The sequence below is a fragment of the Salvia splendens genome, chromosome 2, assembly GCF_004379255.2.
Source record: "Salvia splendens isolate huo1 chromosome 2, SspV2, whole genome shotgun sequence".
Classification (NCBI taxonomy): domain Eukaryota; kingdom Viridiplantae; phylum Streptophyta; class Magnoliopsida; order Lamiales; family Lamiaceae; genus Salvia; species Salvia splendens.
In genome coordinates, this window is record NC_056033.1 from 31,189,303 (window position 1) to 31,207,193 (window position 17,891).

The window sequence follows — 17,891 nt, forward strand, 5'->3', positions numbered from 1 at the left end:
TTTTAATAGTGAACTTCATATTTCACTAACTCATTCTCATTCATATTTTTTTTATAAAACTAATATAAAAATATGACACACATTCAACTAATTTTTTCAACCTATTTTTCATTATGATTCTTAAAATCCGTACCTGATCAAAGTGTAATAAAATTTATGGGACTGCGGAAGTAGAAAGTAAAGGCCCAGTTTTTCGTCTTTTAAAGGTGTTAATATATTTATTAGATGCGTGAGTTGGAAATCCATAATGGACCATTTTCTTAGTTTTTTTAACAAAAATAATATACTCCGTACTCATTTTAATAACTCATGGGATCTAGATGTGCTTTTGGAGAATAAAGATAAATTCAAAAGGTATCACATTCACATGAAGATCGAGTTACCCTACATTTTATCAAATGTGTATTTATAGATATGACAATTATCAAATGTTGAAAGATGAAACATCAATAAACTCCAACTATAAAATTATTTTTAAATTGAAGTAGTTCAAGAAACAATAAATTTGTTTTTTTTTGAGTTAAAACATTTTCGGTGGAGTATGTGAAATAATTGTGGATTTCAATTTGGGCTTGCTATTTAAATCAGCTGGGCTGGTTTTAATTGATAGCCCGTTTATGTTTATTGGTGACCCAATCCGGATTTGGCCCAATACTTAAATGGACGCTCCGATGGCTGCCACGTATACCACCTCACGCGGATCATGACGATGAGCCATTAGATCTAGGGTGTGTTTGTTTGCTGAGTTATACACTCCCTGCGCCTCCTTGACTCCTTAGTTTGTTCACTTGCCTCTCTCTCTCTACATGCTTTCTCTCCGGCTTCTCTCTAGAACTTTCTCTCTCAAACTCTCTGAAATGACTTCCGATCTTTCTTCTCTGGTGACTCCTTCTCTGTTTTAGTGAGAATCGAGTGTGCATCTCTCAACTCCTGTGTTGATTCGGAGATCACTTTGGTTTCGAACAGTTGAGTTCGATTTTTGCTGTTTGGTGGAAGATCCTCGGTTGATTTCTTAGATCTGTGGGATTTGTGTGTTCTTGAAGCCTTGTGGTTGTGGTGTGAGTCATTTGATGTGTGAGGTGGCTACTGTGTTGTAGTAATCGGAAACCCTAGGTTTTGGAGTTCGATTGTTTCACTGTGCTCCCTTTGTGATTTGTTGGAGAAGATTGAGGAGGTCCTTGGCCATGTGCAGTCGTGTATGCGACCTGAGCCATATCCTAAATCTTTTGTCCTATTTTATTCTTGTCTGTCATTTGCAGTTTAGATCCGAAAGGATCTTGTCTATTGTGTTACTAACTTGTGTATTAAGTGTGCAGGAGATTCACAGTGTATAGCTTGAGATATTCGATCGGTTCCAGATCCTATATATGTTAGGGTTTACTGTAATCTTATACTCGTTGCATACGATTCTAGTTGTAACAAATATCTTGTAATTGGCTTGTTTTTTACTGAGATTAGCCATCTCGGTGTTGATCCAATAACAAAAAGAGGTCCCGGTAATTAGTGAACCTGAGTGATCTGATCCCTAAAGGTTAAATAACACTTTTCTGTTTTAAATATTTTTGAGCGATCACATTATTTTAGAAATAAATGATATTCATATTAAAAGAGAGTAAAAATACTGGAAAACAAGATAAATAAGAGCATCCACAATAGCAAGGACTTCCCCACGGACTAGCACTAGGACTTCCCAAAAACACATTCTGCCACGTCATAAGGACTTCCCACCCCACTTCCACATCACTAGGACTTCCCACTACACAAAAGTGGACTAGCACTTGGACAAGCACTAGGACTTTCCAACAACACAATTTCACATTTAATATACGGATTTTAATACGAAATTCAAAATTCGACACGAATACGAGGAAAATGCAATCATAATTTCATTAAATTAAAAACATTAAAAAAAGTACAATTAAAAAAAACAATTACATCATAAATATCAACGTGCATCCTTCCGCGCCCACAATTCTTCAATTATATCCTGCTGGAGTCGAATATGGGTTTCTTGTTGGCGCATGTCGGCATGGGCTTGGAGCCGCCCGACGTCATCATGAGGTATCCCCATGCGTACATTGGCGGTGGCCACGCCGTGGCTTGGCCCAACGGCACTTCATTGGTCCAATCAGACAGTTCTGGACCTACTTGTTCGACAATCATGTTGTGCATGATAATACATGCGTACATGATATCAGCAATACAGTCGTCATACCACAAACGGGGTGGACCCTTCACCGCCGTCCATCGAGCCTGGGGCACGCCAAATGTCTACTCCACATCCTTGTGCGCTGCCTCCTGTCGGCTCGCAAAGTAGACCTTCTTATCTTCGAGCAGACATCTGATCGTCTTCACAAAGACGGGCCACCTAGGGTATATCCCATCCGCCAAATAGTACCCCATATGATGCTGGTTGTTGGCGACAAAACTGATGGCCGGACCAACGCCCTGACACTGCTCGTTGAGAAGGGGTGACGATTGGAGGACGTTGTTCCCTCCGGCTACCCCAAAATATGTATGCCAAATCCAAATCCGGTAGTCAGCAATGGCTTCGAGGATCATCGTCGGATTCTTGCCTTTGAAGCCGGTCGTGTAGTGACCCTTCCAAGCGGTAGGGCAGTTCTTCCACTCCCAATGCATGCAATCTATACTGTCCAACATCCCAGGAAACCCGTGCACCGTCCCGTGCATATCCATCAGTTCCTGACAGTCTAGGGGGTAGGCTTCCGCAGGTACGTCTCCCTGAATATTTGAATGACGCCCTGACAAAAATACTGGAGACATTCGCGGGCAGTGGTCTCGCTGATGTGGAGGTACTCGTCGAACATGTCGGTCGCGCCTCCATAAGCCAACCGCCTAATTGCAGCAGTACACTTCTATATAGGCGTGTGTCCAGATCTGCCACTCGCATCCCTCCTGAACTGGAAGTACTTGTACCAACGCTCTAAGGCGTTCACGATACGCATAAATAGATCTCGGTGCATCCTAAAACACCGCCGGAAGAAGTTGTCCCCAAACCGTGGCTGCTCGCTGAAATAGTCCTCAAACAATCGTTGGTGACTTGGTGTGCAGCGACGTGGTCCCGGGGTACTACAGCTCGATGCTGGATAGGGCGAGGTATCGTCGGCTGCTGCTGCTGCTGCAAGACCGCCCTCGTCATGCGATTTATCTCAGCGGACGTATATGCCCGTATCTGTTCGCGGATTTGCCGCGATGCTTCACTATCCCATCCACCACCGCCCGCAACACTACCACTGCCACCCGCACCACTACCATCCGCACCACCACTACCACTACCACTACCACTACCACTACCACTACCACTACCACTAGCCATTTCGGGATGTCGAGAAATGTAGTTGAAGAAGACAAACTCGTTAATACAAGTGGTGCAATTGAAAACGAACCGAAACGAGCCGTATATAGAGAGTTTAAAAAAAATCAAAAAAACCGCTTGTCCGTGCGCTCATCCGTCGGGTGCTCGCAATAGCGGACGATCAGGATATACGACGGACGAGGGGTCGTCCGCCCAGCTCATCCACGAGCGTCTCGCCGGTCACAATAGTGGACGAGCGCGACGGACGAGCGGCTCGGCGGTCGCTCGTCCGCCAGCTCGTCTACTATTGTGGATGCTCTAAGAGAATTGGCCTAATTATGCCTTTCATGCCTAAGCTATGGCGTTTTATTCATGGTATATATTATTGCTGTGCTTTTAAGCATAACAGAGAATCCAAATGAAAGTGAGACAAATTGAAGACCAGCCAAGGATTCGAAGATATAATAAGGCTCGTCTCCTTCCAGTTTTACTGTAAAAGAAAACCAGTGGTCGAACAACAATGTTAAAGCAAAAAGGTAAAACCGAACACTTCCAAATTCTAAAACATATAGACAATCAAGACTTCCGTCCACCAATAAACGTCTCATTTTGTCAATTTTATTTACGATTATCATTCTTGTTAATGGACCTCATATTTTACTAACTTTATTTCACTCACGTTTCATGAGAAACTAATACTTTTAGTCTATCAGTATAGGAGTAGCACTCACCTTCTACTATATACTCCCTCTATTCCCCATTAATTGGTAGCGGTTAACTTGACACGAGTTTTAATAAATACTTCATTCGTTCCATAGTAGTGAAGACATTTCTTTTCGGCACGGAGATTAAGAAAAGTGTTGACTTTTACTAAAAAACAGAAATAACTCTACTACTATGGAACGTGCTAAAATGATAAAATGACTCTACTACTATGGAACGCATGGAGTATAGTAGAAAGTGAGTGGATAAAGTTAGTGCGATGTGAGTCCTACTTTTATATACTCCCTCCGTCCCACATAATTTGACCCAGTTTTCCATTTTGGGCCGTCCCATATAATTTGACTCATTTCACTTTTACCATTTTTGGTAGTGGACCCCACATTCCAGTAACTCATTCATACTCACATTTAATTATAAAACTAATATATAAAAGTAGGACCTACATTCCACTAACTTTTTCAACTCAATTTTCATTATATTTCTTAAAACACGTGCCCGGTCAAAGTGTCCAAAATTATGTGGGACGGAAGGAGTATCAATTTTATAATAAAATGTGAGTAAATGAGTTAGTAAAATATGAGGCTTATTACCAAAAATAGTCTAAAATAATAGTATTAATTAATTGAGGATGAACAAAAATAAAATTGGTTTCAATAATGGGGAAAGGAGGAAGCAAGCAAGGTATATTATCAAATAATGTATCCGAGTTCTACTATTTAAGCATTTGGAGACAAGATTATACTGCCTGCTTCTTTTGATGTACATTGGGCTTCCACATCTCCACCTCATCTCTCCCCAAATTTATTCTCGAGATGCAAAATGCTTATTACTACTACTATCATTTTACTATTCAATTGAATCATCCTCCTCCTTTAATAAATCCATTATCAACACCTTGTCTCAAACCAATCTCTCTCTCTCTCTGGACATTACTATTACTAGAAACCAAGTCTCCCACTTCTGAAATTCTCCTTTTCAAAAGTCCACCTGCACTAACCACTCAATTTCAAACTCATTCAAATTCCTCCCCCTTCAATTCTCCCACTATTAATCACGACAATGACGGCCGAGAAGGCTCCGCCGGCGCTGCTGCATGAGCTGCTGAAAGAGGAGCAAGAGCCCTTCCATCTCAAAACCTACATTGCCAACAAACAATCCCAAATCAAAGCCCTCCAGCTCCGCAAGCCCCGCCCAGGCCCAGCAACAAACAGCCTCCGCAAACACGCCTGCTTCCTCTCCTTAACCGCCTCTCCCCTCAAGAGCCCCTGCAAGTCCCCCGTCTTCCTCCACTTCCCCTCCCTCACCCACGCCGCTCTCCGCATCCAAAAACAACCGCCCCGCTCCCGCTTCTCCTTCCTCTCCTCCTTCCTTAAACGCCTCAAGAACCGCAGCCGCGCCATTACTAAATCCACTCCACCAAATCATACCGAAGAAGAAGAACATAAGTCTTTAAATTTCGAGGCGTCGACCAGCAGCCGCGTTTCTGACGAGATTTGCGGCGAGTTTTGTCTCAACGACGACGACTCGTGTTTCTGCACCAGTCCCTTTCGATTCTCTCTTCACCACAGCCCCTCCTCCACCGGCCGCCTCACGCCCGAGTTTTCCTCGCCGCCGGCCTCGCCCCGCCGCCGCGCAAAGCAACAGGTTTGTTTGTCGTTTTCTAATTTCTATCTCGGGATAATAAATGTGTTCAATTTAAAATAATACTAGTAAATGTCATGGAAATTTTGTGAACTCGTTGGTGAGTGAACTCGTGACTCCGGCTGAAACTCGGAGTTTGGAGCATTAGATTTGACCTTCCTTACACTGTCGGTATGCCAACTTTCTTGGTTTGATTCGTTGGTCGGAATGTCTCCTCAAATTTACTAATTTATCCTTGGCTTTTAACAAATTCATTATATTTCACCAAATTTGATTAGTCATTGTTGGGTATCAAAAATTTGTCTGCTTGGTTGAATTCTCTACTTTCAATCACGCCTCTGCCACCAAAATCTTTTTTCTAATACGCTCTTTATAATTTCCCACTAAAGGACAATCTTGATAATTGCATCATAATCATACTTAATTATTTAATTTTGATCACTATGTTCATAATTACTGTTGTTTTAACTTATTCACATGAATAGTAAGAAAGATGCCTTTTCATTAATGAAAACCATTTCAATCTCAGCAATAAATGAACTCTTTTTATTTTTCTAAAAATTTAAAATCTTTGCTTCAAATCTTGATAGGCGAAGGAAAATTCAGATAATGTGCAAGGAGACGAGGGGGAAGAGAAGGAGCAATGCAGTCCGGTATCGGTGTTGGATCCTCCATTTGATGAGGACGATGTGTGTGAAAGCGGTCGTGCAGACGAGGAGGAAGAAGAAGATGAATATGAAGACGAAGAAGAGTATGATATGGATTGCAGCTATGAGAATGTACAGAGTATGTTGCTTTCTCCCTGCCTAAGTTTTGTCAATCATAAACACTGTTTGTTCCATTTTGTAAGTTGATCAGTCCCTTTCCCTAGCTGCATGATTTAATTTTTAGCATTTTAGTTTAATACTACTATATGATTAAATTATATTTATAATGGTGATTAGGTAGCATTATTACAGAAACATGGGAATTTTACCTTTGTTTGCACTGTTGTTATGACTTGTACTAAGCTTTCTGTTGCAAATCTGACCTCATTTTTGTCCTTGCAAATATCACACATTAAAATTGAAATAACTGCTTCTGCAACATCAATTCATGGTGTGGGGTTTTGCTCCCTTAATTTTCAGTCCTTTTCTTTGTCAATAATTGAATTCAAACAGATTACTAATATGTTCTCTTTAATATGCTGCTTTAATTAAATATTGTCAGAAGCATGTCATTCTGTTTAAAAAATGATCAATAATGGTTGTGTTTTGTTATGCTTGTGCTTGAATTAATTTTAATGTACCAAATGTATTGATGTGCACTAAATATCTCTGCAGGGGCCAAACAGAAGCTTATGCACAGGCTAAGGAGATTTGAATTACTCGCGGAATTAGACCCTGTTGAGCTCGAGAAGAAGCTGCAGGTCGAAGGATCAGATGACGAAGGCCATGTGGAACGAGATGGGGATGAATCATTTTCACCCTACAGACAGCAGCACGGTGCGGAGCCATTGTCAGCTGACATGAAGAGGCTCGTGTCGGATCTCATAGTCGAGGAGAAGAGGCATATGGATCAGTCGGGAGGCAGTGAAGTCATGATGGGGCGAATCTGCAACCGATTGGATTCATGGAAGGCGGTCGAGTTTGACACCGTAGATATGATGATAGGATTGGATTTCAAGAAAGAAGTAGATGGATGGAGTAAGCATGGGGAGCAAGTTCAGGAAACAACAGCAGAAATTGAGGTTGCAATCTATTTGCTTCTAATTCAAGAATTGACAGAGGAATTGTTGATCTCATGATTTTGATTATCATAGGATTAGTTGTCTCAATCTGATCCGAGGAGTTAGTTAGATTGTAGTGCATGTAATGTGTAAGCTAAATTATTGAGTATTTTGGAGACATGATAATTCAACACATATCTTAATTTTGTTTTAGGAAGTGGTCATATGTTTCTGTGTGGCTGTCTTATGCCCTATTTATATGTACAATTGTTGGAATGATAATACACTGAAAACTGTATGTACATGATAGGTGAGGACAGCTATCAAAACTAATTACTTAATTTTAATGGCGGAATAATGCCTAAAATAACTGCATTTATGGTGAAAATTAACAGAATTGGAAAAATCAATAATTTCACCCTCTTCAAGTACACTTTTACTGCCAAGCCCTTTTGCGTAAAATTCATACTTAATTAACCTTTAAAGTGCCTTTTGGTGATGTATATTGATTGACATGCACTATTCTTGTACACTTCGAATATTTCTTTGCTCGAAGAGGGGGAATTTGTTTTTTACCCAATCAACAAGTTGGATACTTGACCTCACTTGATATTTCAATGTGCGATTTGTTTTCTGCAACAAGTTCATTTATCTTATCCAGATTTCAGCATATGCCAGCTACTCTGTTTCCTCTGTTTAAATTTTATATTTCATTTTTAATAATTATAGTATACGTAGTATAATGATAGAAATTTAGTACTCCTAATTAAGTTGCTCCAAATTTATTAATTATAAATTATATCCAAATTGAACATGCAAAATCTATCCAGAGATTGCACTTTGCGATCTTGCTAAAGCAATGGGGCCCATTTGACTATCTAGCATAAAAGTAGGTTTTTTTCACTTTTGATAAGGTGAAAAGATGAATTATTGTTCTAAGTTGGCGGAATTTTTTACGTCTTAAAATTGCAATAATAAGGTGACATTCAGTATTGTCTTTATTTAGAATATCCACCCTAGATAGATTACACCTTTTTTCCAAGGTTAAAGAGTTTTGAAATTTAGATTTTACGACTAATAATTATTTGAATGATTTATCTTGAGTAATACTTTTATATCTTGAGTGAGATGTTTTAATACATTTGCTTTATATTGGAAGTTATTTATCTAAAAATGTTAGCTTTATAAGTGGTGGATAGCATGTGTTTATGATTGTATAATCTGGACAATAATAATTGTGGCAGCCAGAATATTGATGAGGCTTAGATTATGGATGAGATAGCCCACCTAATTTAGTAGTAAATCATTTTTTCCATGCAGCCTACCCACAAAACAATATTGAATCGAAATTAATTAATTAGAAAGAATTAAAGAGTGCCTAATTGCGTACATTTTAATAATCGCATACTGGTGATGATGGCAGACATATATATACAAATAATGCCAAAGTATATTTTTTGTACGTTCACTTTATGATCCGCATGATTGTTAAAAGGATTTGCTGCATTATTTGATGGACAAAAATGAAATACAAAATACATAAAAGTGGGATTTAGTGGTCTTTCTATTGAATCCGGTTCGTTATCATTTTCAATTGCAAAACCTGTACGACAAGTTATTTGGAATCAATTCACATTTCATGCCTAAAAATATAGATTATATTAGCTGTATACTAGTATCATCATACTAAAATTTAATGACAAATTCACCATTATATCCATTTCTTGAAATTAGGTGATGTAACTATGATATAAACAATTTGGTTTACTTTTAGCCAACTTAGCTTTGAAATGAAAATCAATTAGGTGTATATACTAAACAGAATTGTCTTAAAAAAATTTCTGCCAAAAATAACTATTCCTATGCAACAAAAACTCCTACTACTACTATTTTTTAAGGTTATGATTCCCAACCATATCCTTTTATTGGAACTAGCAACTAGGGGTGGACTAGTAGTGTTACGTTTAGGGATGTCAATCGGACTGGCCCATCGGGTTTCGGGCCGGTCCTATTTGAGTTGCGGGCCAATCGGGTTGTGATTTCTTTCGGGTTATAAAAGTTCAACCCTAACCCTAGCCCATCGGGTTGCAACCGATAAGATTAACAAGTGATCAGTCCAATAAATAATGATGAAAATTAGTTATATTCATAAAATGTAAAATATTTAGTTATGATAATTTGAGATATATGGTTAAACTAAATCACAAACATGATCAAATACATATATTTGAGATATTTCACGAAATTTAATACATATTTTTAGAAATTTAAATATTTTTTAAGTGAAATTTAAGTTTTTAATTTATTTATAAATTATTATATTAGTAAAAATTCAATATATAATTTGTGTATTTAATATAAAATTGAAAGTTTTTTTTAGTTAGCTATATTATAAAATTAATCAATGAAGTGTCAAATTAAGAGTAAAAAAAATAGAATAATAGAAATTTTATCGGGTTTTCGGGCCAGCCCTTCGGGTTTTCAGGTCTGGAGTGGGTTACTCGGGTGCGGGCTAATCGGATTTTAATTTTATCGGACTAGAAATTTCCAGCCCTAGTAGCTCTATAAATTTAGCGGGCTATTCGGGTCAGCCCACGAATTTCGGGCTACACTAACATTCCTAGTTACGTTTAAATTGACTTGGTAGAGTTAGCACAATTTTGGTGCATCTTTTTCTTAATGGACTCGGCCGAGTGAGGTTTAGGAACCTTAAGAAAATAAGACTCAGTAAAAAAAATGATAAAACAAAAGATAATATCTTGGGTTGCCTTTATTGTTTAACATTATTAGTTTGATGTTTGCAGAATCAAGTGCATGTATTGGAGATGTGTGCTGTCACCTTGGTTTTCTCTATGAAAACAAACAGTAAAAACATAGAATGATAGAAATATAATCTAGATTGGTACGTAATGCCGTTAATTATTTAGTAATACTCTTTTTCAATTAAAATTAAAGGAAAATTGAAAATGCTCCTGCGATAGATACGTGACATAAACAAGATCCCTTGGATCTTGGTGTCCAAATAATGAGATTTGTTCTTAGATCTTATTTTAGGTTCTCCTATATATGTACTCCTACTTATTTATTCGAGGGACCTCTTAAGAGTTATAAATTATTAGTGGACTTATAATATAAAATCATAAATTATTAATGGACTTATAATATAAAATCATTCGGTGTTATGGATACAATAAAATCCTATCTTGATGGCCCATCGGCCTCTCATAATATTTGTTTGTAGTTTTCAGGCCCATTGCTATATCATAATGAGACCTCATTTATAAATTGACCAAATTTGTGTTTATTGTTTATCAGAAATCTGCCAACTGTTATCATTAACTAGTACTCCCTCAACAGTTAGCAGGGTGGTATGAGAGTTGTGCACCTAATAATATTTTATTTAAATAATAAATATTTAAGAAAGCAGATAAACCTTATCACACTTTTAAAGAAGTCTACGTACAAAAACCTTCTAGTATTATACTGTCTCCCTTAAACCCTACTAAATGTAAATATTTGTTTTTTTATATACTCGTAATTTCATGTAGTGCTATTTTATAAGTTAAATGGTGAGAGATTAAAGTAAAAATGGTGTTATGTTCATTTTAGAAAATTTGACGTATCACTTTAATGGAACAAATTTAAATTTATAAAATTTATTAAATAATCATTTAGAATTAAAATTATAAGTGAGAACTTACATTCTTTTAATTGAATAATAGATAAATATCGTACTCCATTCGTCCCCAATATATATATCTCACTTTAATTAATGACAATAAGTTGATTGTTGATTTAACGCTTATATTGAAGAGAATAAATTACTGCAGAATAAATCTGGCATTTGGCATGTTGGAGATGTTACTATTCAAAATTTGTTGTCTAAATCCATTACAAAAAAACCAACTCTCCTGGGGGATGGGCTTAACCATCGGCGACTTCATGATAGATTAAGTGTTTCTTACCTTTGTTAGACTTCACTGTAATCACGTATATCCGTGCTTTTTCTACCTAAAGAAAAAAAAGCAAATCCCCCACTTCTTTTGGATTGCAATTTAAACATAGAAAATTTTAAAAAGTTTGTTTAGCTTTCCTAACTAAAATGATTAAGTTATTGAAGGAGGCAACCCCTCAAATTGTAATGATTTGACAGCTTTAGGATTATAAACATTCCTAATATAGTTATATTATGAGGCACGCACACTCTGATACTGTATTCAATAAATTAAAATTTCATTATAAGTAATAATTTTGAATTAATAATTAATTTGAATTTTAAATTATAAATTTCTAGTTAAAATAAGTACACAATGGTCATCCAAATATACACATAATTTTACCATAAATTAAATGTCATTAAACCAGCCTCATATCTTTCCTGTCTCACAACCGTTAACTTAGATTTCAAGATTTGATGTTAATAACAAATAACGTCAACAGAATATATCAACACAACGTCAATCAATGGACAATTATTGGGAGGCAGAGTTTTATATAAACTCTTTCATTTTTTGTCTGTTTTATTAAAATATAAACTCTTTCATTTTTTGTCTGTTTCATTAAAATATAAACTTTCCATTTTAGGAAATGGAGACCCACAATCCACTGTAACTAAGTCCACTAATTTTTCTCTTCCTCTTTCTTACTCCCTCTTCCAATCAAGATGTCCACATTTCCTTTTTAGTTTGTCTCATTCAAGATGTCCACTTTCTATATTTAGAATTCAATCTATCTCTCTCTCCTCTCTCCCATTAAAAATTTCAATTACTTTTTCTACTCAACTTCATCAGAAACAACTATTACACCTAAAGCTCCGTGCCACTCAAGAATATAGCCATCTTGAGTGGGGCGGAGAGAGTACTTTAAACCTATGTTGTTTTTAAAGTTCTTATTTTTAAGTAACGAAGAGACTATAATTGTAAAACAAACCTGTCAAAGTATGGAAAGGAAGCAATCAACGACATCAATGGGAGGAGAAGATTATGGAAATAATTAATTGATATCAAAGAATATTATTTCCTAGAATAGTTTGATACAATTTCCATAGATAGGGACTAATTAATCCTATATAATTGAGGATGTAAATCATTGTAAAGCAACCAAGCAATACACAAACCTTCTACTCCCAATTCTTTGTATTCCCAATGTCGATCAGTTCCGCCTCTCTCGATTACCATCGTTAAGATGGTATCAGAGCAGGAAACCGACAAAAAACCTCCAATGGAGGTAAGCCAAATACACACTCTCAAACAATTGATCGAGACAATCTCAAATCTAATTCATTTGTACAAAGCCAACACAAACCAAAGCCAAAATTCCCACCAGCCGAAGAACCTCAGCATAGGGTCCAAGCACCCTGCTGCAACAACGACACCGGCTAACAGCCGAAGGAGTACTGCCTCATTGCAGGAGAGTAGCAACACACCGCTACCGGAGAACAAGGAAAAACATCCCGCGCCGAAGAAGACGTACGCCAGTGCCCTCATTGATGGCGGAGAAAGGGAATGCAGTGGTTTAACGTCACTTGTGGTAACAGCACCAGTCACCATCGCCGGAGAAAACAAAGAGGGCCGGATGGCTGGTGAAAACATGCCGAGCGACCAAGCTCCACCGCTGCATTACGGCAGTCACAAGCTGGTAGTTTCTGCGCGGAGGAAGACAACCACCGCCGGCACCGTTCCTTTCTCAACAAGCCACCGGAAAAGATCGAGAAAATCACACGGCTCCAATTCCGGCGACAACACTGAAAAATACCTGAGAAATCTCTGCTCCGAAACAGATAGATCGGACGTGGAACATCCTCAGAGCGGAGGTGCGCCGCTTCGATTCCGGCGGCGACAGAGACATCGCCGGCGGAGTGATCGATCTGGCGATAGCAAGATCGGAGGAGATTACGGCAAGCTCAGGAAGTGGCGCAAGGATTCCGACGACAAGAAGTTGAAGGAGAAGTACCACTTGTGCTCGGAGAATTACAGCGATATGTATCGCGATCTGAAAGAGACGTCGAAGAAGTTAGGTTCCAATGATTATCAGAAGATTTTGGATGAGAACGATGACGCGGTGGATGAATTGGATGAGTGCAGACAGCTATTTGGGTCGGGCTTGTTTGATCCGGGTCATGTTGAGGATCGGAACGATGAGCTTGGGGTTTCGGTAGAGGTAGAGACGGCTAGGTTTTCCGAGGGAGGGAGGGGTTCCATAACAAATACCCCCCAACTTCCGAAATGTGACTTTCACCCACCAAAAATCCATATATTCCATAAACCACCCTAGCTCCTCTCTTAATCCCATATACCACCCACAGAAAAATGTAAATTCCAAAAACCACCCCATTTATCCCAAACACACCAGAAAGTACCCCAGAAATTTGATAAATCCCAAAATCCACCCAGAAAATTTCCCAACTCTCAAAATAACCCCAACACAGCCAAAACGTTACAAATTGCACCCCAATTACCAAAACAACCCGGAATCCAGTCATCCATTCCATGCAGAAACTCTTTTGAATCCCTAGCATGTTCCTCTACCTCTCAGACAAATGCCAAAGACACCCAATGGATATTTGATTGCGGAGCCACCGACAGTCCGACACAATGTCGTTTGATGCCTCAGATTTCCTAAATATTTCAAAATCCCAAAAATCCTATGTCCAAACCGCCAGTGGAGACCTAGCGCACGTCTGGGGAGCGGGAGCGATTAATATTTCCCCTACGTTACGCCTGTCCAACTGTCTTTATGTTCCGTCATTATCACATAAACTGTTGTCCATTAGTCATGTGACTAAAGAACTAAACTGCAAATTACTAATGCAACCAAAATTTTGTATGCTACAGGATATCAAGACGGGGACGATAGTTGAGCGTGGCACTGAGCGATGCGTACTGTACTATGTGGATGAGATAGCCCAACAGAGTACTGCGATGCTGACTCACGGACAGACAGACAGACAGGCTTGGCTTTGGCATCGTCGGTTAGGACATCCATCCCTAGGATATCTTTGTTTACTTTATCCTAAGTTAGTTACTACTATGCAATCTTTTCATTGTGAAACTTGTTTACTGGCCAAAAGGCATAGACACTCCTTTAAGTTGAACAATACTAGAACGAAAAAACCGTTTGCTTTGATTCACTCTGATGTGTGGGGTCCTGCACCTGTTACTGGGGGACAGGGTTTTCGTTATTTCGTGTTGTTTGTGGATGATTACTCTCGTATGACTTGGCCATATTTTTTGAAAAATAAGTGTGAAGTTTTCGAAAAATTCACAGAATTCTATACACTTATCCAAACCCAGTACAACCAAAAAATCCAAATCCTTAGGTCAGATAATGGGGGGAATTTGTGAATGGGAAAATGCAAGACTTTTTCTGAGAAAATGGGATAGTACACCAAACATCATGTGCATACACTCCAGAACAGAACGGGGTAGCAGAAAGAAAAAACAGATATATCCTTGAGATCACCAGAGCCCTCTTAATCGAATCGAAAATACCCAAAGCCTTCTGGCCTGAAGCCGTAGCCACCGCAATCTACCTCATGAACCGCCTACCCACTGGAATCCTCCAATTCAAAACTCCCTTAGACATTTTCTCCAAACATTTTGAGTTATCATCATCTCTTTATCTTGAACCTAGAATCTTTGGCTGCTCAGTCTTTGTCCATATCCCTAAACATGAACGTACTAAGTTTTCACCGTGTGCCCTCAAATGCGTCTTCTTAGGATATGGGAAAAACCAGAAAGGGTATAGGTGCTATGATCCAACCACGAATCGCATGCACACAACTATGAATTGTGACTTTGTTGAAGGGGAATACTTCTACAGCCAATCTAGTGGTCAGGGAGAGATTCAGCCGGACAACAGTCCTACTAGTGACCCACTAAATTAGCTACCTACACCTATGCCTAGCCAGGGGAGAAACCAGTCAGGGGAAGAGGATCAACCTAAGCCAAGTCCTGTCATAGACGTCGGTCCAATAGAGGAAAGTAGTGGTACCGCCGGGCAGTTAAATCCCACAGAACAGGACGTGGAGTTAGGTGACATTTCTCAACCGTCAACCCCTTCTTCGAATCCTGAGGTAAACAATTCAGTTATGGATAATGTATGGCTAGAAGATACTAACGTTGACAGGAACAATGGAGAGGTAGACACAGGGCAACCATATGTCTTGCCCCCTAGAAGTACAAGAGGAGTTCCTCCACGGAGATACTCTCCAGAGTGGAAAGGGAGGAAGGCCCGATATGCTGTGGCGAGCATTGCTCAAGGCCAGCTTACTGAAATGGCCCGTGCATTCGAAGCCGCCCTATATGAAGAAGAAGAGATACCACAGTCATTCGAAGAGGCCTCAAAACACAAACATTGGAGAGAAGCCATGAAGAAGGAAATAGATGCTCTCATCAAGAACGAGACATGGGAGAAGTGTACCCTACCGACAGGGAAAAAGCCGGTTGGATGTCGATGGATATTCACTATCAAACGACGTGCTGATGGTTCAATCGAGAGATACAAGACAAGACTCGTGGCTAAGGGATATACACAAGTGTATGGAGTAGATTATGAGGAAACCTTCTCCCCAGTTGCCAAATTAGACACTGTTCGAACCTTGCTTTCCGTGGCAGCTTGCAAAGATTGGCCTCTACACCAATTTGATGTAACTAATGCATTCCTACATGGTGAATTGGAGAAAGACAAAGAAGTATACATGGAAGTCCCCCGGGATACTCAGAAGATTTTGGAGCAGGACAAGTGTGTCGCCTCAGGAAGACACTGTATGGATTAAAACAATCCCCAAGAATCTGGTTTGGGAGATTCTGTCAAGCGATGTTCAAACACGGTTTTAAGCAAAGCCATTCAGATCATACACTCTTCACCAAGAGAAGGGATGGAACAGTGACGTGTCTAATAATCTATGTGGACGACATGATCATCACCGGAGACGATACTGAAGAAATCCAAAACTTGAGGGAAAATCTATCCAAAGAATTTGAGATGTAAGATCTAGGAGCACTAAAGTACTTCCTTGGAATCGAAGTGTTGAGGTCCAGACACGGGATATTTCTAAGGCAGAAAAAGTATGTACTAGACCTTCTTGCAGAAACTGGGTTATTGGACTGCAAGCCTGCGGAAACTCCGATGATTCCCAATCATGGATTGAAGATGGAAGAGGGAGCTGATCTTGCAGACCGCGAGAGGTACCAACGGCTAGTGGGGAGACTCATCTACCTCTCACACACTAGGCCCGACATAACCTATGCGGTCGGCATTATTAGCCAATTCATGCACCGACCCCAAGTCAACCATATGGAGGATGCGTTGAGGATCGTGAGATACCTAAAAGGAACTATTGGCTATGGAGTGTTCCTAGCTAAAAGAGATGATTTGGAAATCGATGGATATACTGATGCTGACTGGGCCAGCAATCCAATTGATAGGAAATCCACCAGGGGATACTTCACGTTCGTAGGAGGGAACTTGGTCACTCGGAGAAGCAAGAGCAGAAGGTGGTTGCTCTATCAAGCGCAGAGGCAGAATTTCGAGGAATCAAAAGCGGGCTAATGGAAATCATGTGGCTAAGGAGATTGCTGACAGAAATTGGCTTTCCACCCACGCGGAAGAGTAAATTGTTCTGGGACAACAAAGCCGCAATCAGCATTGCAGAAAATCCAGTACAACACGATCGAACCAAACATGTTGAAGTTGATCGCCACTTTATCAAAGAGAAACTCGAAGGATGAATCATAGAGTTCCCATTCGTTCGGTCATAGAACCAACTTGCAGACATCCTAACCAAAGCAGTGCATCCGAAAGTCTTCAAGGAAATTCTGGACAAGTTTAGTATCGGAGATACCGTTGCTCAACTTGAGGGGGAGTGTCAAAGTATGGAAAGGAAGCAATCAACGACATCAATGGGAGGAGAAGATTATGGAAATAATTAATTGATATCAAAGAATATTATTTCCTAGAATAGTTTGATACAATTTCCATAGATAGGGACTAATTAATCCTATATAATTGAGGATGTAAATCATTGTAAAGCAACCAAGCAATACACAAACCTTCTACTCCCAATTCTTTGTATTCCCAATGTCGATCAGTTCCGCCTCTCTCGATTACCATCGTTAAGAAAACCATCATGATAATGTTAATTTATCTTCTTTGGGTGAGAAGTTGACCTAGGATTCTTTTATACATTCCATTGAGTCTCTATGTAATCATTATGATTCATGCAGACTCGAAACATTAGGAAACATTAGGAGTATTTTATATATTGTCTCCGTATTTGAAAAATTGATATTTTTAAAACGGCAAATTATGTTTTAATGTATAATTGGTAAAATAAGATAAATGAAGGGTTGGATCATCTGCCGTAGCGGATATTACTGCAAGCCACACACCCAATTATGTTATTCTTGAATTATAAAATTAAAATATTAATTTCCTTTTTAATACAATAATTGTGTGTGTACAACTGCGGGGGATGTTGTTCCACATCCTCTAATGTGCTTA

The 17,891-nt window shown here is 39.0% G+C and overlaps 1 protein-coding gene across 1 annotated transcript; it reads left to right on the forward strand.

Moving 5' to 3' along the window:
* Positions 1-4,789: 4,789 nt before the first annotated feature.
* On the forward strand, positions 4,790-7,601 carry LOC121764489. Its single transcript, XM_042160504.1, has 3 exons — positions 4,790-5,683; positions 6,271-6,466; positions 7,003-7,601. Exons 1-3 carry the CDS (start codon positions 5,099-5,101, stop codon positions 7,464-7,466), a joined length of 1,245 nt encoding a protein of 414 aa, XP_042016438.1. The 5' UTR covers positions 4,790-5,098; the 3' UTR covers positions 7,467-7,601.
* Positions 7,602-17,891: the final 10,290 nt, after the last annotated feature.

What these genes read in the sequence shown, in the direction of transcription:
- LOC121764489 (XM_042160504.1), top strand. Translation starts at nt 5,099, where the DNA reads ATGACGGCCGAGAAGGCTCCGCCGGCGCTGCTGCATGAGCTGCTGAAA. An exon ending in GCCGCCGCGCAAAGCAACAG is followed by an intron (nt 5,684 to 6,270) that starts GTTTGTTTGTCG and finishes AAATCTTGATAG; the next exon opens with GCGAAGGAAAATTCAGATAA. An exon ending in CAGCTATGAGAATGTACAGA is followed by an intron (nt 6,467 to 7,002) that starts GTATGTTGCTTT and finishes ATATCTCTGCAG; the next exon opens with GGGCCAAACAGAAGCTTATG.